The following is a 15,972-nucleotide window of genomic DNA, read 5'->3' on the forward strand; positions in this document are numbered from 1 at the left end:
AAGCATTAATCGAATAGAAAGATAGGTGTCTTGCTAGGCATAGCCCCTGGTTTTCAAATTCTGTCATCCCACCACCCCCATAGTAACACACAGTGAGAGACTGTCACACTGTTATTTATGGAGAAAGACCTGCCACTCAATAGTTATCATTTTCCTTCTCTTTTGAGGAAAAAGCGTTAAAAAAGCGTATTAATGGCAAAATGTATCTATGGTGTTAGGAGTAAGGATAACGATTGCAACTTTCGGCAGGGGAAGATTTCTGGGGTGTTGCTTTTGATTCTTTTTTCCCCCCCTCTAAATTGGATGTTAGTTGCATGGGTAGGTTCATTTGCATAGTTACTCAATTGGTGATATTTAATCAAGCTATAGACTTAGAATGCTTTGATTTATTTTTTCAATAAAAATATGTTGATATTGCTTAGCTATTCATATTTGTATGAAGAATCCTCATTAATGTATATTTCTATTTTGAAGCATGATATTTGCTACTTTTATCATATCATTCTCATTATGTAGATGCTTTAGTTTCAAGACCCCCTGTCCAGCAGCTATTGTTTTCAAGGATTAGATACACTGATATTAGCTATCTCCCTCTCACTCACTGCCATGAAGTTGACTGTGGCATAGTGATTATGTATTGGGCTGGTAACCAGTAAGCAGTTCCAAACCACCAGCCATTCCGTGAGAGAAAGGCTAAGATTTTCTACTTCTATTAAGAGTTATAGTCTCAGAAACCCACAGGGGCAGTTCTACCCTGTACTAGAGGGTCATTATGAGTTGAATATTAGCTGTAGGAAAGTTAACTGTTATCTGTGTTTCTAATTCAACTGAATGATTTTACCAACTGATAGCCTTGGTTCTACTTCTATATCTCAAATTAAAATTTGGTAGTTGAAGTTTCTGTTTACCAGAATAATTCAGATTCTCATTATAGAATAAGTGAATTAATGTGAAGGAAGAATGACGGGAAAGAAAAGCTATGTTCATATCGGTTCATTTTTTATAATCAATCTCATGCCATAATCATCTAGATCATAGGTTTCCAAACTTATTTGGCTTACTGCCCTCTTTGGAAAACAACCAAACCCCAAACAATACCAATACTAAGCACCATCCTGGTCATTAACAACTTGTGTACCATATCCCATGATCCAGATTAAAGTAGCACCCACGTTAGGAGACACTAATCTAGACATACAGAAGGTAGTTTGTAACTGCCACTTAATAATGTGGTCCCAGGTGGGGAAAACATAATTGACTGATCAAACTCTTGATTTAGCACCCTTAATTCTTGTATCTATTTTATTACAACAGGCTTTAAAGAAATTGTTTGGATTTGTTCAGATATGTTTCTGAACAGATATGTTTTGAAGAAATTGTTTGAATTTGATTAGATATGTAGGTAGCATGGTACATAATACGATCAGATTGTGATTGATAGAAGTCTTCAAGTAGATTTGCATCCCCTGATTTTATTTTTTAAGAAATTGGGTCTATATGGGTAGGTATGTCAGAGATAAGGTTTTATCCAAATGGGAGGGTATGTGCTGATATATGCTGATAAAACAAGGACAGTTGTGCTGTATTACAAGGAAAATTTTCAGTAGGCTCTGAGAACTTTTTGCACTAAATGAGTAGTAAAGCACTAATTTAAAAAATATCTTTGTGTCTTCTAGGCCTTCCTTAAAATTTCCCATGTCTCAATGGACTCCTGTGTATAACAAGCTCTATGCCTTAAAAGTGGCTATGAAGAGTGAGGCTCCTTCTGATGCGCCAAAGACACCGGAGACTCTGAAAGGAATCCTCTTGCGTCCAGAGCCCATCGGGGCAACCAAACGTTTTCCTGAAGACGTTGAGATGATTAATAGTAAAGTGGGGAATGAATTTGCTCACTTGTGTGATGATTCTCAGAAACAAGAGAAGGACATGACTGGGAACCAACCAGATCAAGACAAAAGCGTTGTGGTGAGGAAAAAGCGCAAAAGCCAGCAGGCCGGCCCTTCCTATATGCAGACCTGTGTTAAAGAGAACCAGGGACTGCTGGGGTTGAGGCAACACCGGGAAGCACCAAGTGATGAAGATAACGACTCCTCCTTTAGTGACTGTCTCTCTTCTCCCTCGTCCAGTCTGCATTTCGGAGATTCTGACACGATGACTTCGGACGAAGACCGAGAAATCTCAGTCCGACATTCCCAGGCGCTCTTGAGTGCTAAAAGTAGAACTCACAGCGTCCGGTCCCAAAAGTGGCCTCGGACCGAGACAGACTCCGTATCGGGCTTGCTAATGAAAAGACCTTGTTTTCACAGCAGTTCATTAAGGAGACTCCCATGTAGAAAGAGATTTGTAAAAAACAATTCCTCCCAGAGGACTCAGAAACAAAAAGAGAGAATCTTAATGCAGAGGAAACAGCGAGAGGTGTTGGCGCGAAGGAAGTACGCCTTGCTCCCGAGTTCCAGTAGCTCCAGCGAGAATGGCCTCAGTAGTGAGTCGGCCTCCAGCTCGTCGGCTGAAGAGGACGTGTTCGTTTCTACCAGCGACAGCCACCAAAGCAATCCAGCTGTCCCCTCAGGTAAACACAGACTAGTTCTTCAATTGGGTAAAGTGTGCAAACCGGAGCATTTTATCTGTGCTTATGTTCATCTCTGTTTTCGTGATTTGTTGTCTTTAGAGGAAATTTCAGGCTCCATTAACTTATTTTAAGCCTCAGGTAATCAAACCGTGGCTCCAATTTTAAGATAAAAACTTAAGAGGAAAAAATGATCGTACCTTTTTTCCTAAAAAAAAAAATAGAAAAACCATTTATGTGTCTATAAAATTGTTTTATGTGACTTGTGAATTAGATTTTATGTACATTGTTGATTTGTGGTAGGTTTTTTTCCTATAGAGCTTCTTTGATGAGTACTTTTAAAGCTATATAATAGGTTTCTCACATTCAACCACAATAAAAACAATTCTAGTTACGTTGTTTTACTTTTTTTAGTGGGTGGGGTACATATTTTTTTAATTGTGGAAAAATATATATACAAAATACATGCCAATTCAACAGTTTCTACATGCGTTATTCAGGTTGTACAACTATTCTTTTCCATCTTACTCTTACCACAATTACATAAATTCATTACCCCATAAGCAAACACTATCCCATTCCCTCCCTCCCACCTTTGACAGCGACTCATAATTTATGAATTCTGTATATTTGCATATTTCATTAAAGCCAAACAAGCAGTTTTCCTATTATGACTGACTTTATTTTGCTAAGCATGTTTTCAAGGTTCATCTGTCTCGTGGCATGATAAGCATTTAATTATTCTTCATGACTCATATTCTGTGGTGTGTGTACATATGTGTCATTTTATTCATTCAGTTCTTGATATTTCAGTTGATAAATGTGAAAAGTGAAGAATGCCTACAAGAACGTTTCAATATTTGTGTGTGTTTCTGCTTTTACTACTTCTAGGTATATGTGTGTATATGTATGTACACACACACACACACACACACTAGCATTGGGATTTCTTGGTCAAATGGTAGTTCTGTGTTCACGTTTTTGAGTAAGCAAACTTTTTCACAATGATTGTATCATTTTATTTTCCTCTCCCACTTTAAGATTTTTGTTTCTTTTTTTAATTAAAAAATTTTTTTGATTTTTGTTTCTTGAGAATAAACATAGCAGAGCATACACCACAATTCAGCCAGTTTTACATGTCCAGTTGAGTGACCTTGATTGTATTCTTCAAGTTGTGAAACCATTCTTGCTTGCCTTTTTTTGTTTTTTTTCCTTTCCTATTAACATAAACTCATGCTTTGTGATCTTTTAAGTGGCTGTTAGCATTTTGATAGTTCTTAAAGAGTAGATAGTTCGTAAAAGAGTAGAAGGCACAAGGCACACTTTTTTCCTAGTGAAGTTAAACTATTTTGGGGTTTTAAGAAGACTCAGGGAACTTTGGGTTAAACTTTAAATTTCGTCTCAAGGCAACAGTTTGAGGGGTTCATGTGGGACTCCAGAAAGTGAGGTCCATGAGAACTTCTCATCTTGATCAGACATGTATCGAATTTTGGTAATGGTAGCTTGGCGCCCTCCACTTAGGGTCCATGCACAGGAAGCAGTGTCCATGGAAGCAGTTCATCACACATTTCATAGCCTTTTTATATTCCCGACTTTGCGTCTTCTTCAGTTGCCGCAGCTGAAGAGAAACTCTGATTCCTTGGATGACCATTGGTATTCTTTTTCCTATAAGTACCATATTCTTGGTATTTGGGATATCACTTTTATCCTAATACTAAATCACTTGAAGTTTTAATACTGACATTTTGTCGCAACAAAGTCAGTGATATTTAAAAAACGTGCATTTGTCCTATTAGCTTGAATTGAATGAAAAGATAATGGAATTTCCCCATAAAATTTTAAGGCCTCATGTTTTATCAGAAAAGGGAAATGCACAAACAATCCCTAAAGTATAAAATACTCTATATCTACAAACGATTCTAAGTTTACATATCAGTTTTACAGTTTAAAGGAAATTGATTCAGTTCATGTTGGCACTGAAGATCTAAATTAATTTTTTTTGAAAGTGTAAGGGATTGAGGTTACTAATATCAATTGCTTTTAAGTCTTTCACTAAAGGCAGTGCCATGTTTTAGACTGGAACTCCTTGGTGTTCAATCACTGACGTTGATTGACTTGAACCTTTCAATTAGTAGTTGAGTAGATTAACATTTACACCACTTTTGGACTCTGGACTGGGGAAGAGTTAGACAAATATTTCATTTTTTTTAAACAACCAGTTCACTGCCTTAATGACGATTTAAAAAAAAACATTTTACGGGGGCTCTTACAGCTCTAGTCATAATCCATCCATTGTGTCAAGACATTTGTACATTTGTTGCCATCATCATTTTCAAAACATTTTTTTTCTACTTGAGCCCTTGGTATTGGCTCCTCATTTTTACCCCTGTCCCTTCTCGAATCTCCCTCCCACACGAACTCTTGATAATTTATAAATTATTATTTTTTCATGTCTTACACTGACCGATGTCTCCCTTCACCCACTTTTCTGTTGTGCATCCCCCTAGGAGGGGGTTATAGGTAGATCACTTTGATTGGTTCCCCCTTTATTCCCCCACCTTCTCTTTACCCTCTTGGTATTGCTACTCTTGAACTTGTATTGGATTCCCTGTGTTTCCAGCTCTTACCTGTACCTGTGTACCTGCTCTGCTCTAGCTGGATTTGTAAGGTAGACTTGGGATCATGATGTTGAGGGGGAGGGGCGGTGAAACATTAAAAAGCTAGAGGCAAGTTGTATGTTTCTTGGTGCTATACTGCACTCTGACTGGCTCGTCTCTTCCTTGTACCCTTCTAGGTAAGGGGTTGTCCAATTGTCTACATAGGGGCTTTGGGTCTTTGTTCTCCACTTCCCCTCATTCACATTGATAAGATTTTTTGTTCTGGGTATTTGATGCCTGATACTTGATCCCATCGACACCTCATGATCACACAGGCTGGTGTGCTTCTTCCAGCTAGATGGCTGCTTGTTTGTCTTCAAGCCTTTAAGACCAGATGCTGTGTCTTTTGATAACCAGGCACCATCAGCTTTCTTCACCACATTTGCTTATGCACCAATTTGGTCTTCAGCAATCGTGTTGAGATGGTGAGCATCATGGAATGCCAGGTTATTAGAGCAAAGTATTCTTGCCTTGAGGGAGTACTTGAGTAGAGGCCCAATGTCCGTCTAAAAATTTAACTACCCAATGTCCGTCTAAAAATTTAACTATCACCAAAAGCAAAATCCACAAGAAAAGAAATTGATAAACTAAACTTTATTAATGTTTAAAACTGTTATACTTCAAAAGACACCATTAAGAAAATGAAAACAAGCAAAAAGCTACAGACTAGGAGAAACCATATGCAAATGATTTATCAGGTAAAAGTTATTTTATTTCTAGAATACATAAAGAATTATTAAACAGCAGCAAAACAAGAACCCAGATGAAATCTGCAATTAAAATAGACATTTTACCAAAGAAGATAAAATGAGATGCTAGGAAGCAGATGAAAAAAATAATTATTAAGATTATGAGAAAAAGATGAGACTTTCTACTTCTGAAAGAGTTTCAGCTTTGGAAACCCACATGGGGCAGTTCTGTTCTATTCTATAGGGTCACAATGAGTTGGAATTGACTCAGTAGCAGTGAGCTTGAGCTATTAGTCATTACGGAAATGCACATAAGAAACACAAGGAGGGTCTTCCTGCGCCTGCTCGGCGCTGGGGGGCGCGCCGCGGGGTCGCCGCGCCGGCCCGGCAGAGCCACGTGACCGACGTGCACTGTGGCGCCGCCCCCTGGCCGCACTGAGGTGGTGGCGGCGGCGACGGCGGGCTGGCGAGGGAGCGGCCTGGCGAGCGACCGGCCGGCTGCCGGGCCCCACCACACAGCGCAGGAGGAAAATGGCGGAGGCGGAAAATGGCGGAGGCCTCGGTGGCCGGGGCAGGCGCAGGCGCCGCTGTGGCCGCGCATCGATTTTTCTGCCACTTTTGCAAGGGCGAGGTCAGCCCCAAACTACCGGAATATATTTGCCCCAGATGTGAATCAGGCTTTATTGAAGAAGTGACAGATGATTCCAGTTTTTTAGGTGGCGGCAGCGGCAGCAGCCGGATAGATAATAGTACATCGACACATTTTGCAGAGTTCTGGGACCATTTGGACCACATGATGTTTTTTCAAGATTTTAGACCATTTTTAAGTAGCAATCCACTGGACCAAGATAATCGAGCCAATGAGAGGGGTCATCAAACTCACACCGACTTCCGGGGACCTAGTCGTCTGCCACGACTGCCAATGACTCGGAGATACAGATCCCGGGGAAGTACTCGTCCCGAAAGTTCCCCAGCGATTGAAGGGATAATACAGCAGCTCTTTGCAGGATTCTTTGCAAACTGCAATTCCGAGATCCCCCCACCCATTGTCCTGGTATGGGATGCTGCACTCCAACCCTGAGGACTACGCCTGGCTGGGGTCAGACAGAGCTTGATGCCATTGTAACCCAGCTTATAGGACAACTGGAAAACACAGGGCCTCCCCCTGCTGATAAGGAAAAGATCTCGTCTCTTCCAACAGTGGCAGTAACTCAGGAGCAAGTTGCTTTGGGTCTGGAGTGTCCAGTGTGCAAAGAAGATTACACAGTAGACGAGGAAGTACGGCAGTTATCCTGCAACCACTTCTTCCATAGCAGCTGTATCGTGCCGTGGTTAGAACTGCATGACACATGCCCTGTGTGTAGGAAGAGCTTAAGCGGGGTGGACTCTACTCGGCAAACCCAGAGCTCGGAGGCCTCTGCAAGCAACAGATTTAGCAGTGACAGCCAGCTACACGACCGATGGACTTTCTGAAGCTCGAAGCCTTGCCTGAGCCAGGGCTGTGGCCCTCCTATGCCTCTGCTGTACATTGTATTCAAACTAAACATAATAGGCGGTTTAGGAATCTCTTAAGAAACTCTTAACTCATAATATTAACAGAATGAGTGTTTTTCCTCTCCGAATTCAAATCTGCAGATGGACTTGCATGTATATACAACCAAATGCCTCTTATTCCTGAATTCAGAGTGATACTTCTGTAAATGTGACACTTAATTATGTGGGTCTGCCTAGCCCCTGAAGAACAACCTCAGTTCTTATGAGTCTAGTTAGGGCCCTGCCTTCCGCCAGGCTGCCTTGTTAGGGAGTCTCCAGTCTGTCCAGCCTACCATTAGTGACGTGCAGAAAGTACAGTGGAAACAGAGCCCAGAGCTCTGCTTTTGTCTTAATTGTATCAAAGCAGCACTTCTTGGCAACATTGGGAATGAGATGAAGTCAAATTAATTCAGGAATCTGAGACTTAGAATTTTGTTTCATCCTGGTTTCACAGAGCAAATAAAAAAAAACTTAAAATGGGAAGAAACACAAGGAGGTACCAGTACAGAACTGCTAGAATAGCTGTAGTAAGAATGGATGTGACGAAACGAGCCCTCATATTTTGCTGATGGAAATAAAAAATTACATGAGCCCCTCAGAGATAAATTGGCTTTTCTTTTTGAAATAACTTATTTTGTTTATTGTAGTTGAGAATATGCATAGCAGGACATGCACCAGTCAATAGTTTTTACATGCAGAATCCAGTGACATTGATTATTTCCCTTAACTTATACATTGTCATCTTCTTTATCTGAATTATCCATCCTACATGAACTTAAACTCATTGCCCTCTAAGTTTTCTATCTAATCATTCAAGTTGTCAGTGTGATAATTAAAAAAAATTTTACATTTTATTGACATACAATTCACATATCATGCAATTCAATAGCTTAAATACATTAAAAAGAGTTGTACAATCATCACCACAATATATTTTAGAACATTTTCTTCTTTTATGTGCTCATTATTAGTTCCCTGTTTTCTTTCAGCCTCCCTTCCTTAACTCCAAAAAGCTATTAGTAGTTACTGTCTATGTAGTAGTTACTGTCTATGTAGATCCTGGATTTCATACAAAGAAAAACATGCAAAAACAAAGAAACCCAACAACAATAACACAATAAGACAGATAAAACCTCATTAGAAAAGAAAGCAGAAAATATTAAAAACTAACAAATATAAAATGGACTAAAAGGAAGAACAAATGAATAAAAATTTGTTAGTATAGGTTGACTAGAGAAACGAATTCAGGGAAACACTTGTGGATAAGAAGGAACTTAATATAAAAGAGCAATTGTATATTGAGAAAACATCCCAGCCTACTCCAGTTCAAGTCCATAAGTCCAAGTTAGCCCATATGTCGAATACCAATCTATAAATTCCTCTTCAGACTCAGGAAACACTTGCAATGATGCCAAATTCAAGAGGATTACAGGTCAGTGGGTGGAAAGTCTTGTGCTTCTTCCCTGTGGGCTTTGTTGCTTCTGAGCTAGATGGCCGCTTATTTATCTTCAAGCCTTAAAGACCCCAAACACTATAGCTTTTGATAGCCGGGCACCATCAGCTTTCTTTACCACATTTGCTTATGCACCCATTTTGTCTTCAGCGATTGTATTGGGAAGATGAGCATCACAGAATGCCGAATTATTAGAACAAAGTGTTCTTGTGTTGAGGGTGTACTTGAGTCGCAGCCTAATATCCATCCACACCCTTAATTCTTAACATATAAGTACATAGATCTATTCCCCTCTCTCATATAAATATATTTACATATGTACATGCCTGTACTTAGACCTCTATAAATGTCCTTTACTTCCTTGTTCTTTCCTCTGTTTCCTTTGACTTTCCTCTTGTCCCACCATTGTGTTCGACTTTCAGTCTGGTGTAGTATTCCTTGCTGCGTCATTGCCCTTGATTAACCTCCACTGTGCATCCTATGCCCTTCTCTCCAATGATTTTATTCACATGTTGTTCCGTTTCCCCTGGGTTGGTTCCCCTCGCTTTCTTTCTCCCACCTCTCCTTCTCCCATATCCCCTCTGAACCATTGGTACAGTTCTCTGTGTCTCTGAATTGGTTTATCCCACATAGAATAAATTCTATTGATTGTATTATTAGTTTAGCCTGTGATACAGAATTTAAAATAATGTGTAGAAAAGTATGCAAGTACAGGACAACATTTTAGACCAAAACATATGACTTGTACACATAAAAAACTCAAGTGATTGGCAGTATTTACTCACACAATGAGGTTGTAGATTGGGCAAAACTTTTTATCACTGTCATTCTAAAAGGCAGAACCATGCCTGCTAGACTAAGATGTGCCATAAAAAATCAAAAAGCATTAAAATAGAAAATGCATGGTAGTCCCAAGCCAACATTCCTTATAAAGAAATCTGAACCTATGTCCTATGAACTCCAAATTCATGACTTTGAGATATCAGTCATTTGCTGCTTCTCACCCCAGGGATGTTTCAGCTTTCAATTCAAAGGGAGTATTGCAGTTCCTTGAATCTGCCACAGGTCAGTTTTAGGGAAAATCCAGTTCACTTAGTGGGGTTTTCAAACGGGAGCCTTTTGTTGTGACCTTTGATGGCTATTTTGCACCTTGAAAGCACAGGATCCAAAGTCCTGTTTTTTTACGTACGTAGTTCTTAAAACAGCTCCCATGTTCAAGACATTATTAATTAAGCTGAACTATTGTTTGGTTTTATGAAAACTTAAGAGAATATTTTTAGTTTTGAAGATTATTTTTAAAAATCATTTTAATGGGGGCTCTCTTACAGCTCTGATAACATTCGATACATCAACTATATCAAGCATTTTTATACATATGTCACCATCATATTCTACACGTTTACTTTCTATTTGAGCCCTTTGTATCAGCCTCTCATTGAAGATTATTTTAAGGCAATAATTTATGGGGATTATCTGTCCGTGGTTCCAGACAGCCTGGAGTCCATGAGAATTTCACATTTCCTCCAGCATTTTCCTTAGTGTAACACAACCGCCTCACCTAGAGGGCTTCCCTGTGTCCCCACGGAGGCCACAGTTCCTGGAAGACTGCCCCAGTGTGTCCATTTTCCTTTGTGTGAAGAAGGTTGGATGCTTTCTGTCTGTGACCATGATTTCTGTGTATAGGTATTAATTACAACTTACTATTCTTACTGTGTGACAGATAAATATTACTACATTCTAAGATAATGATTACCACATCATTCAGTCCCATTTTATAGGTGGTGAAGACAATCCAGAGACGTCGAATTATCTGTCCAAGGCCACACAGTCCTTAAGTGCCCAGATACCTGCTTCCGGCAGTCCACACGTGGATTCCTGTTCTTAGCCACTTTCCCTTATAAACTGCCCTTTATAGTACAACACAGGAGAATACACCAAATTTCAACCAGCATTTGTTCATTACAAAATTCCGTACAACACTACTGGAAAAATAAGGCATCTTTGGGACCGCAGCTCTCAAGCATCAGCTACTAATTGAATGGTTGGCAGTTGGAATCACTCGGGGTTCCCACAGCGGAGGAATTTACAAATCTTACGGATTTACTCCTGTAATGATTATAGCACAGGATACCCATTAGGACAGTTCCAGGCTGTCACATGGGTTCAGCTTGACAGCAGTTAACAGTAATAACTTGTGGACAGCTGGAGAAAAGGATGGATATGTTTGCGTACGCACACATACAAATGGTTAATAGAATAAAAAGGTACTCATTAACAGTCTACTACCATTGGCTTTTGAATCACAGCCAACCTCTAGTTCAAAGTAGAAATTTTCCTTTATGTTTCTGAGACTTAAATCTTTATGGGGCCCGAAAGTCTCACCGATCTCCTGTGGAACAACTGGTGGTTTGAACCACTGACCTTATGCCACCTGGCCTCCTTTATGAATAATGAGAGAAATAAGAGGTATGAGGTAGTGGCATTTCCTTTGTTTGAGTTGTGCAACTATTCTCGGCTTCCTTTTCTCATTAGCATACATAACTGTCCCCTCCAATACCGTATATACTCATGTACAAGATGAGGTTTCAGCACATTTTTAATGCAGTTTTTGTGGTAAAATTAGGTGCCTTGGCTGATATTCGGGTCCGCTTATACTCGAGTATATACGGTATTAGTTTAAGGGATGACATTAAGCATTGTTTTTTATGTTTGGTGACCATTTGAATGCCCTCATGAAATATCTACTTAAGTTCTTATCTTACTGGGTTATTTGTCTTTTTTGGTCTTACATTGTTGGAAGTTTTATATATATCTTTGTCATTAGATACTGGGTATATGACTTTCAAAAGTATTTTCCCAGTCATTGGCTTTTCTTTTTTTAATCACTTTTGATGAATAAAGGCTTTAATTAAAATTTTTTTCCTTAAATATTTAAATTTAGAGCTTACATTTTCCAACCATTATTTTTGTATTTTTAACAACTTAAAAAAATTAATCAAAACTGTCAGTAGCTTGCCCTGCTGGCACCCCGATCCTCTCCCCTCTTTTTTTCTTTACTGCCCCTTGTAGGATACTTTCTTTCTTTCTTTTAATCATTGTATTGGGGGCTTGTAGACTTCTTATCACAATCCGTCCATCCATCCATCCATCGTGTCAAGCACATAGGTACATTTGTTGCCATCATCATTCTCAGAACATTTGCACTAGGATGCTTTCTTTTCCTTCACCCTGGCTAACACCTGCCTGTCCTCTAGCCTGTTACTTCCTCTTTCCTCCCCTTTCCCTCCCACCCTTGGTAATCATCAAAGCCATCATTTCATGTGAAAACTTTCATCCTGATTTTTTTTTCTTTTATAACTGATGGACGGTATTTGTACTTTTGTGATTGATTAACCTCACTGAGCATAATTTCCTCCAAATCTATCAGTATCATGAAGTGTTTTACCGTTTCAGTCTTATTCTTTAACGATGCATAGTATTCCATTGTGTGTAGGTACCGAAGTTTGTGTGTACTAAAATTTACTTATCCATTCTTCCACCGATGGATAGTTAGACTGTCTTCTTGCTCCTGTGAATAGTGCTAATCCTATATATTGTTAATTAATATTCCTAACCCTATCTTTTATCTGTTGCTATGTTCTGTTATTATAATAGATAATTCATTGTTAAAACTTAGGCCTGGCAGCCTTACTCACTGTAGTTTCTTCAAATAATGAAATGTTTTAGTTTCCTAAGTAATTTTTAATTTGTTTTTCTGTATGGGGTGAGGAATGAACCCTGTTTCATTTTTCTCCATGTGGAAATCTGATTTTCCCAGCATTATTTATCAGAGATTCTTCTTTCCCCATCGAATGGTCTGAGCACCTGTGTCAGAAACCAGGTGACCATAGATGTGTGGGTTTATTTCTGGATTTAATTCTGTTTCAATTTTTGTGGTTGTAAAAAAAGTTAAATATTAACTCACTGTGTTGGTAGTTGCCCTGGAGTGGATTTGGACGCATGGTGACTTTGGGTGCAGAGTAGAACTTCTCCAGAGGGTTTGAAGGCTGTGACTTTTCAGAAGGAGACCAGCAGGCTTGACTTCTGGGGAGCTCTAAGCCATTGACAAGTGCTCAAAGGCTTCACCATTTGTACCAGCCACCGAGAAATGAAAGCACACCTGTCCAGAGACAGACCCAAATGTCCCAAAGGCCTTTAGTTGTAATAGCCAAACATTCAAGAAAAATGAAAGCAACCAGATGTCCACAAGTAAGTGAATGGATAAACAAATACATCTATACCATAGGATATCACTTAACAATACGAGAAATAAATTCGTAGTATATAAAACAAGATGGACAAGTCTAAAGAAAGCAAAAAAGCTTAACAAAGGAAGCAAACTTTTTTTTAGAAAACAAACTTTTTATTGAATTGGATGACCTTATGTAAAGAACTTAATGTTATATTACCGTTCGATGTTACAACATTCAGGTTCTTATGTAAGGTCATACAAATTCTTAACAGAAATGACTGAAGAGAGCAAACACCACTCATACATGAAGACATAAGCATACAAAGAATGCTGATTAAGACGCTGAATGCCATTTTCACTATGTGCTTGTCCTTTGCTTTCAAAACCTTTTATTTTGACAGAGGACTTGTAATGTGTTTCATGGTCTTTCAACTTCAGAATTAAAATCTTTGCCTAGCAATTTGCTGACAGGAAGATGCCCTTTCAATATGTTTCTGTTTTCATTTGTCCCCCAGGAAGTATTGATGAAGATGTTGTGGTGATAGAAGCTTCTTCTACTCCTCAGGTCACTGCCAATGAAGAAATTAATGTTACCTCAACTGACAGTGAAGTAGAGATTGTAACTGTTGGTGAAAGCTATCGGTAAGACTTTAATTCCCAGCTGTGTGCTTGAAGTTTTATATATAAATAAACATTGGTGCCACAGATGTTTGCATTCTTTAATTTCTTAAAAAACTTGAGTATGCATATACATGTAAAGTAGTTGTTTGCAAGTCAGGCTGCATTTGACTCACCTAGGGAGCTTATAAAATCAGTATATAATATTGTCTAGACTAGGGGCGGGCCAACTTTTGAGACGGAAGAACCAATCCTATCCCTCAGAACAATTTAAAAATTATTCAAGAGCCATAAATATACTTTTACAAACAAATGAAATTATCATTATCTAAATGATAGTTTCATTTTTATATTTAATTTTACTTCAGTGTCACATGTACGTTCCGAGAGAGCCACACATGGCTGGAGAGACCCTCGATCTAGACTTTATCCCAGATTAGCTGAACCAGAATCTTGGGCATCCATATGTTTTAACACCAGTCTGAGTGTACATTGAGGATTGAGTTATTGTTCAAAATGAACAGTACATTACCGAGCATTTTGTTGTATGATACACAGAACTCACACACACCTTTGAAATTAAGAATCAGGTCATTTGGGGGTGGCATTATAATTAAAAGCTAAGAAAACTGTTAAGCATCAGTGTTAACAAAATCACAATTTTTGTTATAACTCATTTGAAGTTCCTGTTCCCTCTTACAAGTGAAGTTTGTGCTATTAAGTTAGGGCACCCTAATATAAAACATTTTTTTAACAAATAAAACATTTTTTTCAATACTTTTATCCTTTACTCAGTAGTTTCATCTAACCCACGTGTTCATTTATGATTGATAAATTCTCATTTATTGCTGTTTTCCTTAATACCTAGAAATGCCATTGTGTTTTTATAGGATTACGTTATCCACCACCCCTGAAACAGAGAACAACATAGTTCTTAATGTTTCGTTCATTTGTCCTTTGACTGGTTACAGATACTGATCATGAAAGCAGTACATGGCTGCTGCTACGTTTTGTTACACCAAATTAATACATCTGGGGGCGGGGAATCTGGGGATGGGTCTTAATTTTTTAAAGAGTAAATGTAGCGCCCTGTTTGTTCATTGCATTTTGTTGTGTTGTCCTTGATTGTGAAAATAAGCACACACCTGAAGCACACTGCAAAAGCACTTACAGCATGTTTCTTCTCTTGCTTGCAAATCCACCTCCATGTTGCCTTTCTTACCAGTTTTCTGCTGGAGTGCTGCTGCTTCTAGCATGGCGTAGTGCCCTGGCAGTCTGGGTTCTCGACTAAAGTGACTAGACTTTAACCTTGGTAAAGCAGGACACCATTGATAAAACTCGTATCCTGGCGAAATAGCCACACGGCAGCCGAAAACCGCATACCCTAGCTTGTCGTGCATTCTTTCCAAAAATCGGGACGTCTGGTCACCTTATTCTAGACTCAAATTGACCTTTTGCATTTCGGACATTTCCTTAGTGTCCTGCGTTTTATTCTAAAAGGTCTTGAAGATATGTGCTGCGGTTAACATGGTGTGTGCATGGTGTCGGCACAGTACTGACTTCAGTTTTTATGAACTGGAAGAAGTGTTGAGATAACAATTTTTTTCTTTGGGACTTAAGATATTTTTTGTTGTAGAGATGCTTAATGTTAAGCAGTTGCATTTACTCTAAAGAATAAATTCAAAGTTCACTGCCATCAAGTCAATGCAGACTTACAGTGACCCTGTAGGACGGTGGTTCTCACCCTTCCTGATACTGCGACTCTTTAATGTAGTTCCTCGTGTTGTGGTGATCCCTCCAACCATAACATTATTTTGTTGCTACTTTATCACTGTCATTTTGCTACTGTTGTGGATCGGGTGACCCCTGTGACATGGTCACGACCCACAGGTTGAGAACTGCTGCTATAGGACTAGGTGGAACTGCCCTAAGTTTCCAAGGCTAACCTTTCTAGGAATAGAAAGAGCCCTGTCTTTCCTTAGAGCAGCTGGTGGTTTTAAACTGCTGACCTTGTGGGTCGTAGCCCAATGTGTAACCACTATGCCACCAGCACTCAATTGAAGTAAGGTACAGCCATCTTGAAAAAGATCCACACTGTTTGTGCCCTATAGCTATTCTTGCTCCCTGATGTATTCATTCTGTCACTCTTTGGCCAGCATTGACCTATCTTCTGATCTTCTGTAAGAGAGAGTATATGTGTACTTCAGATTCTTGTTGTCACGTTT

The 15,972-nt window shown here is 39.1% G+C and overlaps 1 protein-coding gene and 1 pseudogene across 7 annotated transcripts in view; both read left to right on the forward strand.

The window, feature by feature from the left end:
• Positions 1-15,972, forward strand: part of RNF111 (ring finger protein 111) — a 93,981-nt gene that overhangs the window by 41,479 nt on the left and 36,530 nt on the right. For all 7 annotated transcript variants that reach the window (XM_075530601.1, XM_075530600.1, XM_075530602.1 and 4 more), the window contains 2 exons: positions 1,677-2,569; positions 13,645-13,771. In XM_075530601.1, coding sequence (XP_075386716.1) covers positions 1,696-2,569; positions 13,645-13,771 — 1,001 coding nt within the window. In that variant the 5' untranslated portion in view covers positions 1,677-1,695. The remainder of the gene's footprint in view (positions 1-1,676; positions 2,570-13,644; positions 13,772-15,972) is intronic.
• Positions 6,447-7,410, forward strand: LOC142425732 (E3 ubiquitin-protein ligase RNF115 pseudogene; annotated as a pseudogene).

The sequence above is a fragment of the Tenrec ecaudatus genome, chromosome 14 (assembly GCF_050624435.1).
Source record: "Tenrec ecaudatus isolate mTenEca1 chromosome 14, mTenEca1.hap1, whole genome shotgun sequence".
NCBI classification, from domain to species: Eukaryota; Metazoa; Chordata; class Mammalia; order Afrosoricida; family Tenrecidae; genus Tenrec; species Tenrec ecaudatus.